Source organism: Heloderma suspectum, chromosome 7 (assembly GCF_057233095.1).
Source record: "Heloderma suspectum isolate Gila_16-S chromosome 7, 16-S_ref, whole genome shotgun sequence".
NCBI classification, from domain to species: domain Eukaryota; kingdom Metazoa; phylum Chordata; class Lepidosauria; order Squamata; family Helodermatidae; genus Heloderma; species Heloderma suspectum.
This window is the reverse complement of record NC_139464.1, coordinates 37,284,916-37,305,627: the sequence shown is the minus strand read 5'-3', so window position 1 is coordinate 37,305,627 and position 20,712 is coordinate 37,284,916. Positions and strand designations below refer to the sequence as shown.

Here is a 20,712-nt window from a genome sequence, read left to right as displayed (position 1 = left end):
CTTTGAGCTAGTTTGCTCATCAGGATATCATGGGGCACTTTGTCGAAAGCTTTGCTGAAGTCGAGGTATATGATGTCTACAGCATTCCCACGGTCTACAAGGGAGGTGACTTGATCAAAAAATGAGATCAGATTTGTCTGGCAGGACTTGTTTTTGACAAATCCATGTTGGCTTCGAGTAATCACGGCATTGTTGTCAAGGTGCTTCCAGATGGATTGCTTTATGATCTGCTCCAGAATTTTCCCAGGGATTGATGTCAGACTGACTGGTCTGTAGTTCCCAGGTTCCTCCTTTTTACCCTTTTTGAAGATAGGGACAACGTTAGCCCTCCTCCAGTCATCTGGCACTTCCCCGGTCCTCCATGATTTCTCAAAGAGAATAGACAGCGGTTCTGAGAGTTCTTCTGCCAGTTCCTTTATGACTCTAGGATGCAGTTCATCTGGCCCTGGAGATTTGAACTCATTCAAAGTAATGAGGTGTTCCTTGACCATATGCCTGTCGATCTCAAGCTGCAATCCTGCCCCTTCAGCCTGTACTTCGCCTTTGCCAGGGGGGTCATAGACCCTCTTTTGGGAGAAGACTGAGCCAAAGTAGGAATTGAGCACCTCTGCCTTTTCTTTGTCCTCTGTTATCATTTTGCCATCCTTATTTAATAGCTGAACAACCATTTCTTTCCTCTGCCTTTTACTATGCACGTAGCTGAAGAAAGCCTTTTTGTTGTTTTTAGCATCCCTCGCTAACCTCACCTCGTTCTCCGCTTTAGCCTTCCTGACGCCATCCCTGCAATTCTGTGCTACCTGCCTGTACTCTTCCTTTGTTACTTGGCCTTCTTTCCACTTCCTATATGTGTCCTTTTTTGTTTTCAGGTCATCCCTAAGCTTTTTGTGAAGCCACATTGGCTTCTTCTGTTGTCTTCCACCTTTTCTTCTTGTTGGAATTGTTTGTGATTGTGCCTTGAGAATTTCCTTTTTTAAAAGTTCCCACCCATCTTGGACTCCTTTTCTCGCTAGCATTGCTTGCCATGGGACCTTACTGATCATTGTTCTGAGTTTATTAAAATCAGCTTTCCTAAAATCCAGGGTACGCGTTTGAGTACACTCGGCTTTTGCTTCCCTTAGAACCAAGAACTCAAGTACAACATGGTCGCTTTCCCCCAGAGTTCCTGTAACTGCTACTTTATCCACTAAGTCATCTCTGTTGGTTAGGATCAAGTCAAGGATAGCCGATCCTCTAGTTCCTTCCTCTACTTTCTGTAGGAGGAAGTTATCCGCCACACAAGTCAGGAATTTCCTGGAGGGGCCATGTTTTGCAGAATTTGTCTCCCAACAAATATCGGGGAAATTGAAGTCCCCCATTACTACTACATCATGCTTCCTTAAAACATTGGCTATTTGCTTTTCAAAAGTTTCATCCTTGTCTTCTCCTTGATTGGGTGGCCGGTAGTAGACTCCGACCACCAGGTTCCTTTTATTCTTTGCTCCATTTATTTCAACCCAGATGCTCTCGATGGGGCTACCAAGCTCCTCCTCCTGTATTTCTGTGCAGAGATATGTATTTTTCACATACAGTGCAACCCCGCCTCCCTTTCTGTTCCTCCTGTTCTTTTTGAACAAGTTGAACATGTTCATATGAACATGAGCTGTGTAAAATAGTTACTTCCTTTCATCTGTTCAGAATCTGCTGCTGATCAATTGTACTGGATGGCTCTGAGGTTCAGTATTATGAGAACATTTTCTCTGTACAATTCAAAAATTCAGTAAAAATTAAAAGTCTAGCAATCTGCATTGCAAAAATTGCACATTTTTTTTTAAATGTGGATTTTGATGTGAAATTTTAAACTTGGCTATCTAGATGACAAAATGTCAGTTTTCTGGAAGATGTCCAGCTTCAAGCTTTGGTGGTCTTCAAAGGAAAGTAAACCCCCAAACTGCAGAGCAGTTTATGTATGTCATGTATGGCGGCCTGATCTAGGAACTGCAGGGGATCTGATAGAAAGGATGTAGTTCCTAATGAACACATGTGGATGAATACAGATGGACCCGGAAACAGGACTCGGTATAGATTCCTGGAGTCAACTCTGCCGGCCGGCCTGCCTGCCTGCCTATCTTATCTATCGATCCAATTTCTATATCATCTTTTTGAAGCCAACTAAAGTAGTTTACAAAACATTCAGAAAATAAAAACCATAATCAAATAAAAACATAGTAAAACATTAAAAACGACCGTAAAAACCTTAACCATTTAAAATGCCAAGTTAAAAAGATGTGTCTTGACCCCCGTCCTGAACACAAGAGAAAGTGGGGAGCAGTCACAACTCCAGAGGGAATGTGTTCCAGAGTTTGGGAGCAACACAGGAGAAAGCCCTTTCCTGCATACCTGACAAGTGGGGGTGTCTTCAAAAGGGCCTCTCCTGCTGATCTTAATAACTGAGCAGGTTAATACCAAAACAGGCGGTCCCTCAGAAAGCCAGGTCCTAAGCTATTCAGAGCTTTAAAGGTTAAATACAACAGCTTGAATTGAGCCCAGAAATGACTGAAAACCTGTGCTGATCTTTAATATTGGGGTGATGTGATCATAATACCATGCACTGGTTAGCAGTCTAGCTGCATTATTTTGCACCAAATGAAGCTTCCAGAAGCTCTTCAAGGGCAGCCCCACATAGAGTGCATTGCAGCAGTCTGTGATGTAACCATGTATTTCACTCCATCTTTGCTCCTCAAATAATGCATATGTACCTTCCAGATTGAATTCTGAGTGCGGGTGACTGTGTGCTTCAAATGGGCTACCTGCTCTTTTTTTGTTCTCAAATGCCTTGCATCGTGATCTGCTCAGACTCTTTTCTACACTTTAAAAACTACCCTGAGGAGAAAGGTGGTAACTTTGTGACTGACACGAGGGTCAGCCCAGCTGCTGCTGAAAACAAGAGAAACAGGTTCCCCCTAACCTTGATCTGTGGGAGAAGCATGCATGTGTGCCAAAAGTAAGACCTAGTGTGCTTCCAGAGCAGACTCATCACTAACATGATGTACATCTGTGATCAACCCTGTTTGTCCCCAGCAGAATGCCTAGCATACTGAATTTTGCTTGGAATGCAATGTGAAGGATAAACTTTGAAACTGAATGAAGGTTCCCAATTGTCCCATCTGACCTTAGACTATATGAAATGTCCCTATCAAGGCTAAGGCCTCTTTGAATTATCCTATATTGTTATGAGTTGTCTTGGTTTCTTCCAGTGGCCAAATGCCAATGAACCCAACGTGTGTCGCACAGCAGCCCAGCTACCGCACACTTACCTAGACGAGAGGTCTGCTTGCGTTTGATTTCAATGAGCTTGGGAATAGGATAAGGCCCATAACAATGGGTGAAAATGACAGCCAGTTGTTGACTTATCACTTCGTTCTAAAGCAAAGAAAAATACAACAAAAATAAACACAAAAGAGTCAAGAGAATAACTTGAAGAGTCACTCGCAAGAAATGGCTGAACAGTGCATGCACATGGGGTCCTGAAAATGCACGCACAAAAACTTTGGTAGTTACTCTTAACTACTTCTGCCATCAGAAGTAGTTTGCATAGAGCTTGCATAGGCTGGCTGAGGGACTATGGGAGTTGTAGTCTGGAGGACACCAGGTGGGGAAGGCTGTACTAGGTACTCCTGCTGCCACTGAAGTCAGCTGACCAGGGCAGCAGGAGATGCAGTATGGATATATCCTAGGTATAGGGTTGCTACTACCTTGCTCACCACATAGAACAGCATTCCTTTAAAAAATGATGGGGCCATTGAGAACTGGTGGGGCTTCTGACTTCTCCCACACTTCCTGTTGAAGTTCGGAGGGTCTGTCCCCTTTCTCACACTTTCACTGGAGTGATGGCAAGTGAAGCCAAAGAATGCAAGGCTGAATCTCTGAAGCCTTCCTTCAACTGAGGGCTCAGGGAAAAGTTAAGGTAACCTTGGAGGGATCATAGCCTGGTAGCAGAGCCCACACTTTGCATGCAGAAAGGCGTGTGTTCATTATTATTTATTGTAAGTATTTTTATCTTGCTCTTCAGCCAAAAAGACGCCTGGAGTGGCTTACAAATAATCAGTAAAAGAAGACAGTCCCTGCCCACAGGCTTACAGTATAAAAAGACATGACACACAAGGAACAAGAAATAGAGAGGGAAGAGGGGGAAAATTAAGTCTTTCAGCAGCACTGGTAGAATGGCCATGCTTTCCATTCTCATCACCCTCAGCACAGCCTGCTGCAGGCCCTGTGCAAGCTCTTAGAATCACAGAACAGTAGGGCTGGAAGGGGCCTGCAAGGCCATCGAGTCCAACCCCCTGCTCAGTGCAGGAATCCGAGTCAGAGCATCCCTGACAGATGGCTGTCCAGCCTCGTCTTGAACGCCTCCAGTGTGGGAGAGCCCACCACCTCCCTAGGTAACGGGTTCCACTGTCGTATTGCTCTAACAGTCAGGAAGTTTCTCCTGATGTTCAGCCGGAATCTGGCTTCCTGTGACTGGAGCCCATGATTCCATGTCCTGCACTCTGGGAGGATTGAGAAGAGATCCTGGCCTTCCTCTCTGTGACAACTTTCCAAGTACTTGAAGAGCGCTATCATCTCTCCTCTCAGTCTTCTCTTCTCAAGGCTAAACATGCCAGTTCTTTCAGTCTCTCCTCATAGGGCTTTGTTTCCAGTCCCTTGATCATCTTTGTTGCCCTCCTCTGAACCCTCTCCAGTTTGTCTGCATCCTTCTTCAAGTGTGGTGCCCAGAACTGGACACAGTACTCCAAATGAGGCCTAACCAGAGTAGAGGGGCACTAGTACTTCACGTGATTTGGAAGCTATACTTCTATGAATGCAGCCCCAAAAAGCATTTGCCTTTTTTGCAACCACATCACATTGTTGGCTCATATTCAGCTTGTGATCTACAACAACTCCAACATCCTTCTTGCTTGTAGTGTTGTTGAGCCAAGTATCCCCCATCTTGTAACTGTGCATTTGGTTTCTTTTTCCTAGGTGCAAACCTTGGCATTCATCCCTATTAAATTTCATTCTGTTGTTTTCTGCCCAGCGCTCCAGCCCATCAAGATCACTTTGAATTTTGCGCCTCCTGAAGCTGGACTTGTGCCACTGCCGTGCAACCCTCCCTCTTGCTGTGGCAGTGGCACCACACCACACCACACCCCTCCCTCCCGGTTGCCACCGCCATGCAACCCTTGTGCCACCAGCCTGGAGAGCCACCGCCTTTCCTTTCCAGAGTCCCCACCTCAGCAGGGAGAGAGGGAAGTTTGCACAGCGCTGATGGGGAGGAAGGGTGGGCTGAGATCCAAGCTCAGCCTCTGTCCAGGTATTGCAGCAGCCCCGCAGCAACAGAGGGCCGCTGCTGGCAGCTCCGAACAGCCCCGCTGGCCACTCTCTCACTGTGGGCTCTTGGGGCTGGGCAGTGGCACAATTCGCCACTTGCACCTGCTGGAGGTAGCAGTGGGCTTGCCGGGCTTGGGCTGGAAATGGGGGAGTGGCGCAGTTTGCCACTCTTCCAACTCCGCCACCTCATGCGGGCACCTCACCCTGGTTAATGGGTGGGCTGGCCCTGGCCTGCTGGAATGGATGCTGGAGGTGACTGTTCAGGGAGGAAGAACTTCCATAGGAATGGTCTTCAGTAGGGCTGGTGGAATGGCCCTGCTCTGCCATTCTCATCTCCCTCAGCCTCATTCCCTGGCATCTCCAGTTAAATTTTAACCGTTAAAATGCTCGAACAGCAGGCAACAGGTCAGACCCTTCTCTGCCTGAGAGCCCAGGGAACTGCTGCCAGTGCTGGGGTAGATGGACAAATAGTCTAACCTAGTAAAAGGCAGCTACCTATGTTTCCATGCCAAAAATGCTACAACAGTGTGGTGTAGTGGCTAGAGTGTTGGACTGGGAGTTCGGAAATCCAGGTTCTTGTCCCCACTTGGCCATGGAAGCTCACTGGGTGACTTTGGGCCAGTCACAGACTCCCAGCCCAATCTACCTCACAGGGTTGTTGTTGTGAGGATAACATGGAGAGAAGGAGGATTCTGTACGCTGCCTTGGGTTCCTTAAGGAGGAAAAAAGGTGGGATATAAAAGTAATAATAAATAAAAATGGACCTGCCCAGTGGAGGCTGGTGGCTCCGATTTCAGTGGTACTGTAAATCCATTCTGGTTTTCAGTCAGAACTATGAAGGAGCTATCCAGTGTGCTGAGCCCTGGCCTTAAAATGGGTTCTGCACCTTGGATAGCTCTGTCATAGTTCTGACTGAAATCTGCAACGGATTCATAGCCTCACCAAAAATTGGGGCCACCAGCCTCCACTGGACCTGCCACAGCTATGAGGGCGTTTAAAGAGAGAACTGCCCTGTCCAGGCGGGTATAGGCCCATCTTCCCTAAATATGCCATTGCAACATCTAGGACAGTGAGTGCCTGCAGACATCTTGAGTACCTGAGATTGCAATAATGGTTTCAAGTTGCCCAAAGAATTGAGGCACAATGCCAGGGGCTCCTTAAAAAGCCCAGAATCTCTATTGGTGTAAAAAAAGAAAAACCCAGAAGGCCAAATTGTATTCATTTGTGGAGGAAGTGTGTGTGTGTGTGTATCTCCATCAGTGGAAACTGATCACATAGACTGAAGGGCAAACTTTTATTTCTACTTTCTCTTGATATAATTTCACCAGAAATCCATTTTCTTCTACATTTTCCTTCAGAGGAAAGTTGAGGCAGGCAACACTTACAGCTAGAAAAGGCCATCTTATTTACATAAATCCGGGCACGGGGAATGTTAGGGACCGAGCAGGGAGATCATGGCAAAGGGGCTTGCGTAACTCAGTGAAGCCATAAGCTATGCCGTGCAGGGCCACCAAAGATGGACAAGTCATGGCAGAGAGTTCTGACAAAATGTGGTCCACTGGAGAAGGAAATGGCAACCCACTCCAGTATTCTTGTCAAGAAAACCCCATGGAACGTATCACAAGGCTAAAAGAGATGACGCCGGAAGATGAGCCCCTCAGGTCGGAAGGTGTCCAATATATTACTGGGGAAGAGCAGAGGGTATTTCCAAGTAGCGGCAGAAAGAGTGAAGAGGCTGGGCCAAACCCGAAAGGACACTCAGCTGTGGATGTGTCTGGTGGTGAAAAGAAAATCCAGTGCTGTAAAGAACAATATTGTTTAGGAACCTGGAATGTCAGATCAATGAATCAAGGTAAGCTGGAGGTGGTCAAACATGAGATGGCAAGATTGAACATCGACATCTTGGGAATCAGCGAACTAAAATGGACAAGCATGGGCGAATTTAATTCAGGTGACCATCATATCTACTACTGTGGGCAAGAATCCCCTAGAAGAAATGGAGTAGCACTCATAGTCAACAAAAGGGTGGGAAAAGCAGTACTGGGATACAATCTTAAAAACGATAGAATGATCTCAGTACGAATCCAAGGCAAACCATTCAACACCACAGTAATTCAAGTCTATGCCCCAACCACTGAGGCCGAAGAAGCTGAGGTTGATCGGTTCTATGAAGACCTACAACACCTTCTAGAACTAACACAAAAAAAGATGTCCTCTTCATCATAGGGGATTGGCATGCTAAAGTAGGAAGTCAAGAAATCACCGGGATAACAGGCAGGCATGGCCTTGGTGTACAAAATGAAGCAGGACAAAGACTAATAGAGTTTTGCCAAGAGAACACGCTGATCATAGCAAACACTCTTTTCCAACAGCACAAGAGGCGACTCTACACATGGACATCACCAAATGGTCAATATCAAAATCAGATTGATTATGTCCCTTGCAACCAAAGATGGAGAAGATCTATACAGTCAGTAAAAACAAGACCTGGAGCTGACTGAGGCTCAGATCATGAGCTTCTTGTTGCAAAATTTTGGCTTAAATTGAAGAACATAGGGAAAACCACTAAACCATTCAGGTATGACCTAAATCATATCCCTTATAAATATACAGTGGAGGTGAGGAATAGATGTAAGGGATTAGACCTGATAGACAGAGTGCCTGAGGAACTATGGACGGAGGTCCGTAACACTGTTCAGGAGGCAGCAACGAAATCCATCCCAAAGAAAAAGAAATGCAAGAAAGCCAAGTGGCTGTCTGATGAGGCATTACAAGTAGCTGAGGAAAGAAGGGAAGTGAAAAGCAAGGGAGAAAGGGGAAGATATACCCAACTGAATGCAGATTTCCAGAGAATAGCAAGGAGAGACAAGAAGGCCTTCTTAAATGAACAATGCAAAGAAATCGAGGAAAACAACAGAATGGGAAAGACTAGTGATCTCTTCAAGAAAACTGGAGATCTCAAGGGAACGTTTTGTGCAAAGACGGGCATGATAAAGGACAATGAAGGCAGGGACCTAACAGAAGCAGATGAGATTAAGAAGAGGTGGAAAGAATACACAGAAGAACTATACAGGAAAGATCTGAATGTCCCTGATAGCCATGATAGTGCGGTCACTGAACTTGAGCCAGACATCCTAGAGAGTGAAGTCAAGTGGGCCTTAGGAAGCATTACTAACAACAAAGCTAGTGGAGATGACAGTATTCCAGCTGAGCTATTTAAAATCCTAAAAGATGATGCTGTTAAAGTGCTGCATTCAATATGCCAACAAATTTGGAACACTCAACAATGGCCGCAAGACTGGAAAAGGTCAGTTTACATTCCAATTCCAAAGCAGGGCAACGCCAAAGAGTGTTCAAACTACCGCACAATTGTGCTCATTTCACATGCCAGCAAGGTGATGCTCAAAATCCTACAAGCTAGGCTTCAGCAGTATGCGAACCGAGAACTACCGGAAGTACAAGCTGGGTTTCGAAGAGGCAGAGGAACTAGAGATCAAATCGCCAACATTCGCTGCATCTTGGAGAAAGCAAGAGAATTCCAGAAAAACGTCTATTTCTGCTTCATTGACTACGCTAAAGCCTTTGATTGTGTGGATCACAACAAACTGTGGCAAATTCTTAAAGTGATGGGAGTACCAGACCACCTTACCTGTCTCCTGAGAAACCTGTACGAGGGTCAAGAAGCAACAGTAAGAACTAGACATGGAACTACCAAGTGGTTCAAAATTGGGAAAGGAGTACGACAAGGCTGCATATTGTCGCCCTGCTTATTTAACTTATATGCAGAGTACATCATGAGAAACACCAGGTTGGATGAATCAGAGGTCGGAATTAAGATTGTTGGGAGAATTATCAACAACCTCCGATATGCAGACGATACCACCCTAATGGCAGAAAGTGAAGAGGATCTCAAGAGCCTCTTGTTGAGGGTGAAAGAGGAGAGTGCAAAAGCTGGTTTGAAACTCAACATTAAAAAAACTAAGATTGTGGCATCTGGCCCCATCACTTCCTGGCATATGGAAGGGGAAGAAATGGAAGCAGTGACAGATTTTACTTTCTTGGGCTGCAAGATCACCGCAGACGGTGACTGTAGCCATGAAATTAAAAGACGCTTGCTCCTTGGGAGGAAAGCTATGGCAAACCTAGACAGCATAGTAAGAAGCAGAGACATTACCTTGCCGACAAAGGTCCATCTAATCAAAGCTATGGTTTTCCCAGTAGTAATGTATGGCTGTGAGAGATGGACTATAAGGAAGGCTGGGCGCCGAAGAATTGATGCTTTCGAACTGTGGTGCTGGAGAAGACTCTTACGAGTGCCTTGGACTGCAAGGAGGTCAAATCAGTCCATCCTAAAGGAAATCAACCCTGGCTGCTCATTAGAAGGACATATACTGAAGCTGAAGCTCAAATATTTTGGCCACCTAATGTGAAGAGAAAACTCTCTGGAAAAGACCCTGATGCTGGGAAAGATGGAAGGCAAAAGGAGAATGGGACGGCACAGGATGAGATGGCTAGATAGCATCACCGATTCAATGAATATGAACCTGTGCACACTCCGGGAGAGTGCGCAGGACAGGAAGGCCTGGTGTGCTATGGTCCATGGGGTCACGAAGAGTCGGACACAACTGAACGACTGAACAACAACAAGGGAGATCTTCAGTTTCACTTATAGACAAATCACTAAATTGGACTCCATGTGTTATTGGGGCATTTTGAAATAAAATAGCACTCTTCACACAGAATACTTGAGAGCACTCTGGCAAGGAAGCTGGTGAAAGAGAACTAAGATTTGAAAGTAAAAAGGCAAATGCAAAAGGAAATGAATGAGAGCAGGAAGTGTATAATGAAAGAAGATACTGTAAGAATGATCACAATGAATGATTAGGAAAGCAGGGAAATGACCCACAAAGAATGCTAGATGAACAGCATGTTGTATGTGAAATTAGATTTGGTGCTGGGGTAGAGCCAGTGTACATGAAGGAGGACAGAAACTCCTGCGACTCTTAGCAGGAAGATGTAAAGGCCAAAAAATCATATGGTAGAGTCACTCCTGCACTGTTCCACTTCTGACTCCAGTTCACGGAGACCACTTCTGAAATACTCCCCAGGAGAAAACCTCCTTGCTTGCGGAAAACAAATCTGTTAGGGAGAAAGTAATATGATGCTAACAGCACAATCCTATGCTTGTTTACAAGAAAAAGGTCCTACAATCCCCAGCGTTCCCCCGCCAGCCATGCTGGCGGGGGAATGCTGGGGGTTGTAAGACTTTTTTCTTGTAAACATGCATAGGATTGCACCCTTAAGGACAAAAATCACTTAGAGCAGGCTTCTCCAACTTGGCGCCTTCCAGATGTGTTTAGATTACAGCTCCTACCGTCCCAGTCAGTCAGGTGCCTGAAGATGATGGGAGTTGTAATCCAAAGACATCTGGAGGGCGCCAACCTGGGAAAGGCTGAGTTACAGAGTCCCAAGGAACTGACCCAGCTAGTAGTGGTTTACTTCCTGTATAATTCATATGTTGTAGAATGCCCTGCCTAAATGGTATGTCTGACCATCCTTGCTTTTGCAGGCTTGGTGGCATGCAGTGGGTTCATTTATGACCAGTGTGGTTTGAATGGTGCACCTAATCAGCAGTTTTCTATGGAACATGATTATGCATCAACCAAATCAATAAACAAAGGCTGTTTGAACCAATGAGTTTAGGGAATTTCTAGACTGGCATTCCATTAAGCTTTATTTGACAGAGGTAGACATTAAGGGCGCAATCCTATGGGGATAGGCGGCCGCCTCCAAACTCGGAGGCGACTGCCTATCCAATGCAGGGCAGGAGAAGCACGGAGGGGATCATCCCCTCCGTGCTTCTCCTGCCCTGCATTTGCAGCTAGACAGCCTTCCCCACCCTGGAACGCCCCCTGGAATGCCCCGTTTTGGCCGCTCTGCACTCCTCTTCGGAGCGCGGAGCGTGGGACCGTTCTGAGCTGCCTGCAAGGCAGTGCAGAAGGGGGGGAAGGTCAGTTCCCGGAAAACCAGATATCGTATGGCCGTCTAGCCGCTGACTAGCGGCCACAGGATTGCTCCCTAAGTGTAGCATATGAAGAAGGGAATAGATGGACAGTGGAAGGCCTGTGTGGTAAAGCTATGTGGTTTTACACCCTGCATAAAACAGAATGCTACACTGACTGTAGCTGCGTTCAGGCAGGGGTGGGCACTGCCATGCTGCTGGCCCCAAATCTGACATCCGGCATGGCACTGCCCCTTTCCCCTGGGCATCTGCATCAGGATGGGAGAACCAGGGATGTTCAAACTCGCCAAAGTTCTCCGAACTTCACTTCGAAGTTTGGTTCATCTCACTCACGTTTCATTTCCAACCTTTTGGGGGGCTCGTTTGAACAGGAAAAGCACACATTTCTGTATGCATTTAAAAAACAGTGCATTCCCCCCCATGACTAAAGCATGAAAATGCGCATATCTATATATCTATATAATTTCAAAATGTGCATTTCTCAAAAAACCATATTTTTCAAATGCAAACGCAAGTTCAGGAATGTGCAAATATATTTTTTTAAATGCACTCCCGTTCATGTCCAGGGTTGCAAACAGGGCAAGTTCAGATGATTTGCAAAATGAAACAAAATTCTCATAGATCCCTACTCACCCATAGGCTTCCTCGTGAAATAAGCCCCTGCGCGATAGTGGTTCAGATCACATGGAAGCCTAAGTGTGAGCAGCTCCTCATGCACAGGCTTTTCCTATGCAGCTGACCACACCAAGGCATGGACATCTGTTGGGGAGAGCATCACAGTCCCACTGCCCCCTTATGCACACGTAGGTTCCATGCATAGAGGACACCTGAACAGAGTTATGTGACAACAGCTACATTGGTGTAGGGATGTCAGAGAAATCTGCAACAGAATCAAATGAGTTTCTATGATTTCTATGAATCTGACCTGTGGATTCCACAGCGGACCAGCTTTTCCCAAGTTGCACAGATTCTGTGGACTTGTGGACCATTTTTTTACATTCTGGAATTTTACACAAATTTAGGCATAGAAAAACAAATAAAATAAAATAAAGCTCTGGCTGAAAATACACATTTCCCGCATAGGCTAAAGCATGAAAATGCACCGGGGGGGGGGGGGATTTGTGTATTGTGGGGGGATTTGCACATTTTGGAAAGTATGCATTTGCACAAATTCCGGAAGCTGGAAAAAGTCCAATTCTGTCAATCAGCAGATGATGGAATGAAAAGCACCTGACCATCTGCAAAATGCATACGGAATGGATTTTACAAAATCCGTACATCCCTACATCAGTGCTTATCAAACTTCGTGAAATTATTACTCTGTCTGCTATACTTAGCAAATGATCTGCATATAGAACTTAGAAACCTCTTTGATTATACCTGTGAAGGAGCCCTCCCCACCTTTGTTTTGGTATGTTTTGATTCACCATCTGTCCATAAACTCAGACAGGGTCCAAGGGCCAAATGTTGTTTGCCACTTAGTTAACCCTTGTCTGCAGGGTTAGCCAATGTGGGGCCTTCAAACCAGATTGGGACCCTGGCATGGGGAGAGGTCCTTTGCCCACTCCCCCTGTAGCGCAGATCCAAATGGCGGAGGATGCACCTTCTGTTTGCATGGAGAAAAACGTTCCCAGCTGATGGCAATATATCTGCATCTACTAGAGCTGTGCATTCCTCACAAACAGCTTTCCTCAATAAAGTATATGAAAAGAGATTGCATTTTTAAAATTTGTTTATGCCTGGCTGTGAAGTGTCACATGGGAATATGGATTGGTAAAGAGTCAACAGGAGCCAGACTCAGAAATAATATGGTTCAACAAACTGGTGAGAACAAAAAAAGAAAGATGCCAAGATGTGAAGGATCTTGTATTCTCCACCCAGGACTTGGAAGGAGAAAGCGGAAAGTCATTACAGCAAGAGCACTCGTTCTCGCACACCTGAAGGTCTTGGTGGGCTCTGCATACTCGATATGCTTTACTGAAGCTTTGACTCTTCTAACAATAAACCAGGCCAGGAGTAGTAGCAGCAGCAAAGGTGGATGAAAAGAACTCTTTGTTGCTGCTTAGATGCCTACCTAAATGCACAGAAAAAGGTTGCTTTCTAAGACAGGAGCTTGGACCAGATCCTGTCCTGGCATATCAATGCAACAACATTCTCACCACAAGAACCGATAGCCACAGACAACAGTCCAAGGAAAGAACCAAGACAAGTAGTTCATTAAAATTGCTCTAGTGGAAGAGAAAACCACCATCCTGGCCCAGATTTTCACAAGACTGTGGTCCTTACCAATGTAGATGGCTATGGTTGTTAACTCCATCTCTTTAAACAACTGGTCATTTTGGAGCAATTTTTCTATTATGCTTATTCTCTTCTCCTTGCCCTAGGCGATTAAGAATAATTTAATGCAGTGCTCAAGAAACCGCTTAGGGCTCAGTCCTATGGACTGTGCCCTCGCCGCTTTGAAGTCCCCAAACTCGGGTGCTTCTGAGATTCCTATGCCCTGCTGGGCTGAAGCTGGCAGGGCAGGGGGAGTGGTAGACGTGATCTTTGCCTCCTTGCCCTCCAACCTCCTGTATTTTTACTAGCGAAGCTGCTTTGGAGGGGGAGGGAAGGAGGCTGGAGGTGGCTCAGGATAACTCATATACTGGCCTCTCCAGTCTCCTCCCCTCCCTGCCCACCAGAGCATTTCCTTTCCTCCCCTCTGAGATCATTTCTCCAACCTCAGAGGAACAGCCGGCATGGTTCTTTCCATGCCAGCTGCGAGGGGGTGGGGCCTGGGGTCCAATCTCCAACTCCCCCTTCCGACATTGGAGCGCTGTCTCTAACTTTGGAGGGGTTTCCCATGCCATCCTATGGTCCCTGGGATGCTCGACCAAGGACCATAGGATTGCTCTCTTAGAGATTGTATATATTAAGTGGTATATAAGTATTAACAACAATAAAAAACGTGTGGCCCTCCAGATGTGGTTGGACTGTAGCTTCCATCATCATTCCACCATTGGCCATGTTGACTAGGGCTGATGGAAATTGCAGTCCAGCAACTTCTGGAAGGCCACACATTCCCCAACGCAGTTTTAATGGGATTCAGAACGGGTTAAATTTCAGGATTCTCTGAGCTGTGTTTGTGATGTGTGAGAGCAGTCAATTGCACAACTAGCCCCAAGTGTATGGAAGGCCAAATGTTTTCACACACTGCAAGATCAGTTCCAAGTTCAGCCATTTTGTAGTTAAGAAAATACCCAGGCTGCTCCCAGATGGACAGTTCCTAATGCTACCAATTAAACGGCATTGTGCAGCTATGATGTCTTTCCCTTCTTAACGTAAGAATGTAAGAAGAGCCATTCTGGCCAAGACCAAGGGCTTATCTAGTCCTGCATTCTGTTCACACAGTGGCCAAACAGCTGCCCATAGGAAACCCACAAGCAGGACAGGAGTGCAACAGCAGCCTCCTGCCCATGTTCCCCAGAAACCGGTGTACATAGGTGTACTCCCCCTGATCCTGGAGGTAGCATATAGACATCAGGGCTAGTAGCCTTTGCTAGCCTTATCCTCCATGATTTACTGAGGTAAGAAAAAGGGTGGCAGAAGTAGCGGGGAAACATGGGAGGGCTACAAGTGGAAGACATCATCTGGACCTCTTGTAAAATTCTGTGAATGAGGCAGGGTGATTGCAAGATAAAAGCCTCGTCTGGAAGCATCCCAGGCCTACATATGGATTCATTTGCATGGTATGTTGTTAGCATATAAAGTGGTCTTGTGCTGAGTCAGCAACTGATCTGTCTAGAACAGCAGGCAGAAGAACTCCAAGATGTCACAGAGAGGTCTTTCCCAGCCCAGCTATCTGAGATCATTTTAACCAGAAACGAATCTGTGACTTTTTACACACAAACACATGCTCTGCTACTGGGCTACATTCCCTTAAAGCAAATTGCTAAAGGAAGTGTTTAGACTGAAGTTTGATACAGGGAAATGTTTTATCAGGACAACCAGCAACATTAATAAATTACTAGTGTAGTGTAGGTTTGAGAGCTTTGGCTATTGGGCGGTATAGAAATGCAATAAATAAATAAATAAATAAATAAATGGTTAGAGTGCAGTGTACTGGTTACAGTGTTGGATTAGGATAGGGGAGGCCTGGGTTCAACTCAGTGATGGAACTCAGTGGGTCACTTTGGGACAATCATCACCTCTCAGCCTAACCCCTGCCTCACAGGGTTGTTGTGAGGAAAAAATGGTGGTGGTGGTGGGGAGAATAACGTATGCTGTCTTGGGCTTCCTGGAGATAAGGTGGGATAACAATGGAGAAATTTTAAAAATGTAAAAAATAAAATGAACGTGCCACAAAGCTAGGAAATATATTGTACTAACTAAGCATAGGACACTCCATATTTTGGTCTTTTATTTTGAACCAAAGGGCAGCTATATTTTCTGCATCAGACATCGTCCTTTGTTCTTCTAACTAGTTTCTGCAAGACTAAACTGTACCAACTAACATGGAAATATCTAGATCAGTTTTGATACTAATTGTAATCCTCTTCCTCCTCTTCTTCCAGTGGTAATCACTCAACCCATATCCTATTGCTTGTTTCAGTCAGACATTTCCAGCAGGAAGAAATGCTTCTTCTCTCTCTTTCTCCTGATTCCCACTGAGAAATCAATCCACATGTGCATTAGAAGTGCAAACCAACTAATGAGAACACTGTGACACTAAGAGCCCTGACTGGTCTTCAACCACCTGTATGGTGTGACATTATCCTTCTCCAGCCATATGATTCTTTTACCATGAAAAGGAAACCTGCCTGGATCCTCTGCAGTTCTCTTTGAGGAAAGTCTTTTGCAGGTTTTCCAGCAGAATTCATATAGGTCCTACATGTAAACTGATTAAATGTTGCTTTTGGAAGACTGCTCTCACATGCTTAAGAATCACATATATTAATAATATTAGTCAACATCTGTGAGCCAAGGAAGCCCAAGAGATGGGAGCTAACAGCTAGAGGCAATGAGTGGTTTGACAAAATAGGATTTTTTTTTGTTAGTTGGAGCTGGGTTAAAACCCTTCTACAAAGGAGTACAATTCATCAAAGGGGATACACAAAATTTTCCCTTGGCAGCAACTGGGAATAATGCCAAGACTTTGTTTTGAAAGGCTTTTTAAACCTGTGTATCTAAAGCTGAGATTTAGGAACAGAATCAATCATCGTCTATGGATATGAGACCAGAAGGGGGCACACAAGTCTTAGCATCAGTGCATCTTTGTTCCAACCCAAGAAGTCTCCACAAATACTTCCTTTTTATGAAAAGCAGCAGGGGTCTTTATGAATCCACTGTTGAAATATCCCTTGAGACAAATTATGACTAAGGATTTAAGTGCAAGATAATCCAATCAAGTCCAAGGTTAGTTTCCAGATAAATCCATGCTGCTGCACACAAATTTTATGTGACACCGGTTAATTGCACATTATATTAGCATGCCACGTTGATTGGTGTACCTGATGTTCGCTTCTCATATGGAGAATGCAAGATGCACATTTATGGAGGTTTCGGGTCTTGGATGCTCTGAACTGTTTAGACAGAAAAGTGCTGAATGTGATGACAAGTCACACTACATGCCACAAAAGTCACCAGCATATGGAAGGATCTGCCTTAGGGAAAAAAGGATCAAGCCAAGGGTGATGTGAAAAATCCAGTCAAGAGGCAGACCTCTGTGCCTCAGGTGCTGAGAGAGCTGTGTTAGGCACTTTGTCCAGAGTGCTCAAGACGGCACATTACTTCCTTGAAATGGCCTTTACGTATTAAAGATCTAAGTGTTCTTTTCCTGGATAATGCGTGTTTCAGTAGTATACTACATAAAGCAAATAATAATCATACAAAATAATCATACTATAACTCTACCAAATTAGTGTTATGAAAGGAATCATGTACTTTCAATTACTGAACTTCCAAAGAACCTAAGAATAATTATTCTTCGTTGTTGTTTAAAAAAAAAACTATTTAAGAACGTGTTTGCGACATTTAACAATAGAGCAACACTTCTTGATGCAATCCAATGAATTGCACTATTATATTAGTAAGTTCCTGTTGTTGGTTGTTAAATGTGCAAAAGTGAAGCAGATTCTCGCCAAATATCAACATCCTACATGACACCTTTTACTATGTCAGGAATGCAGAGGGATGAACAGTGAACAGAAGGAATTCACATAAGAGCTGGGCTAAAGAATGCTAAAGCATACGTAGCTGCTTTTTTCACAACATTCAAGGCAGGGATGAGGCGAACTCCCCCTTCCGCTACGCATTGGAGGGAGGACGGATTTGGGGGGGGCATCAGTGGGGTAGTAGTACTTATGAACTGAATTAAGAGGCGGTGACACTTCTTTCTCTCCCCCCGCCCCCTTACGCTTTAAAAAGCCAAGTCATGGCTTGGCTGAGAGCTCAGCGGTGTAACCCTGGCAGTGACAGTTTTCTTGGAAATGCCATTACCTGATGATGTAGTGGCCATTCCTGAGACAAACAGATTACTGCTTCCCAGGAGTTAATTCCCCTCCCCATTCCCTGATATTATAAGAGTAATATATTAATATCATGTTAAATAATATAATATCATACAATTAAATATAATATAATATGAAACTGTCTTCACCATGAGGTTTGTCAACTAGAGATGTGAAAGCCCAGAAAAATTTGGAACACCCACCCAAAAGGGTCTATTAATCCCTGCCATCTCATGCATAGAATATAATGGAACCATTTTTTTCACCCTCCATTTTAATGTGCTAACTAGTTATATATCATCTGTGCTGGCTGGGGAATGCTGGGAGCTGTAGGACTTTTTTCTATCTGAACATGCATAGGATTGCACCTTTAATGTTCTACAATTAGAGTCCTACACTCACTTACCTGGAAGAAAGCCCCACTGAACTCAATGGGAGTGATGTTTGAGTAGACATGTGGAAGACCACACTGTTAAAGTGGTAAATTAAGTTTATGTTTTATAAAGTAGTTGATATTACATGTAATTTAATGTAGGTCCCTGGATCAAATCCCCCCCGCTCCGTTATGGTGGTGGTGGGGATTTACCTCTCCAATGGCAACACCCCTATACCTTGGTGTATTATTGCGTTTACGAAATAAAATATTTTACAGTTGTCTAGAGAAGAGATTCAAAGGGTTTTTCTACACAAGGCATTTATTGTGAAGTCGTCATTCCTTACTCACAGTTGTTTATGTGTTCTGTGACCCTCCAGTTTCGCTTCTGCGTCTTTTGACAGAGTACTTTTGCTGAGTTTTTTTAGAGCAGAAAATGCTGTATTTATTTCTTAAAGTGAAAGCAAACATTTTTTCCCTTGTGTACTTGTGCTATTCCACTATACCACAATGCCACCTAGAGGTTATTTAGTGGAAAAGCAGGAAAAGAAAGCTTGTATACCGCCACAAAACCAAATGTAAATGCACTGGATTAACAGCCTTGCGTAGAAAAGCCCATCATGTGTGGGCATCTCTCTCTCAAACCCTTTGTCAAGGAATTTCAAATGGTCCTGGAAAAATTTCCTAGTAAACTTTTAGTGAGCGGTCTCATAGAACCAAATGAACTGTTAACCCATCTCAAAAACATCATAGGCAGGAACACAAATGTGAGAGAGGATATTCCTTGGATCCAAGAACTGTCACAAAAAATCTAAGGAAATGTGAACAATGCCCTCCTTGTGCTATCCTAAATAGCCAGTGAGATAAAGCTATACTCTCTGCTCATTTGCTTATCAGCCTCTCTTGCCAGTATTTTATTGCGTGACTGGAGTGACTCTTGGTTTTACCACGAGGCTTTTGCTTCTGTCATCTCTGTAGCTCACTGTCAATGCCAATATTAAGCTGTCCTTGCAGGAGATGGATATCACCAGTCCTCCTTTTAAAAACCTTATGTCCGTATGTGTGTATTTGGGAAGTGCAATTCAAAGATCAGTTCACATTATGATGCCAAAGAATGCTTTGGCACTACAGGAATGAGCGCTGTGTGCACACAATGCTTCCTTCCCACTCCCTCCTCCTCTTCTGCCCTTCACTGAATTAGTTACTTCTTGGTCTATGGCGAACCATCGTTCACCATTACATCCCAAGTAGCAACCTATCTTTTGTGTTTGTCCTCCAAACCAGTATTGCAAATCACAGTTTGAAGGCAGATTGTGCTCCTCATTTAGAGATCAACCAAACGAGCTATAGCAGGGGTGGCCCACATGCAGCCCCACAGCCCTTTTTGGGGTCCCCCTCCCCTTACACTGCTGCCATGCCTCCAAATTTGCTGCTGAAATTTGGTGGTACAGCAGTGGCAAAAAAGCGGCAGTTTCTCTTTAAGACAAGGTGCACAGGAAGCTCACTCCTTGTTCTAAAGCAAAATCATGCTCCCTGGACGTTTTTGTTAGTGCGTTTTTGCCTTCAAACAAGACACGTACTCCTCATGCACCTTGTTTTGAGAAGAAATCACAGGTTTTGCTGCCGTTGCTGCCACGTCACTGAATCTCAGAGGCAAATTTGGTGGCACGGCAGCAATTTCAGCAGTGGCTGTGTGTGTGTGTGTGTGTGTGTGTGTGTGTGTGTGCAGCCCACAGTGGGTTCTGGGGGATGGGGGAGGGAATTCCCCTACACACTGCAACTTCCCACCCTGAACTTTAGGAAGTAAAGATTGTGAAGGGAGAAGAGAAAGGCTGGTTGGATTGTGTGAACTGAAAACTCCGCCATGTAACGTCAAACCATGGCTTGTTGCATGTGAACCAATCTACTACGTATATGTATATTTCAAAATCTGGATACTATCTGAACAGGGTGGTTTTTATATATTGTCCTCTGGGCTTTTGATGAAAACATTTCTGTTTCAACAGACTTGTAATATTTGATTATCTGCTTCTGTAAAGATTGCTCTGCTCTCAAATCAGGATGTTTTTAGTGCTGCAAACTTCTTGTTTTGTTATAGTTTAATAATTTTATCTTATTTTAATGTGCTTGTGCTTTGCTATGTAAGCCATGCAGAGTGTGTATAAACAGAAACGCAGGTAATAATAATAATAATAATAATAATAATAATAGAATAACAAGGTCAATTTTACCTACCTTGCTTGCCTTCAAGATCTCAATCATCAAAGGCAACCCTTGTGTGACGAGTTCTTCAGTGTATTCTTCCTCCTGAATAGATTTAAATTCTTTCAGCAAGCACTGGATGAGAGGTCGTCTGTGCTGTTGAAAAGCAGTTCTCAAGGACTCTAGCCATGTATGAAGAGTCCATGGGACACCTGTTTAAAGTAAAAATATCTGAAAGGTTTGCATATATCTTAAAAATCCAGGGCTTGATTCAAGACAGG

General features: G+C 44.4%; 1 protein-coding gene across 1 annotated transcript in view; it reads right to left on the bottom strand.

Annotated features, from left to right (window-relative positions):
* ABTB3 (ankyrin repeat and BTB domain containing 3) overlaps positions 1-20,712 on the bottom strand; it is a 353,911-nt gene that overhangs the window by 14,404 nt on the left and 318,795 nt on the right. The window contains exons 11-12 of the mRNA XM_084809681.1: positions 20,465-20,643; positions 3,294-3,399 (exon numbers count right to left, since the gene is read on the bottom strand). Coding sequence (XP_084665807.1) covers positions 3,294-3,399; positions 20,465-20,643 — 285 coding nt within the window. The remainder of the gene's footprint in view (positions 1-3,293; positions 3,400-20,464; positions 20,644-20,712) is intronic.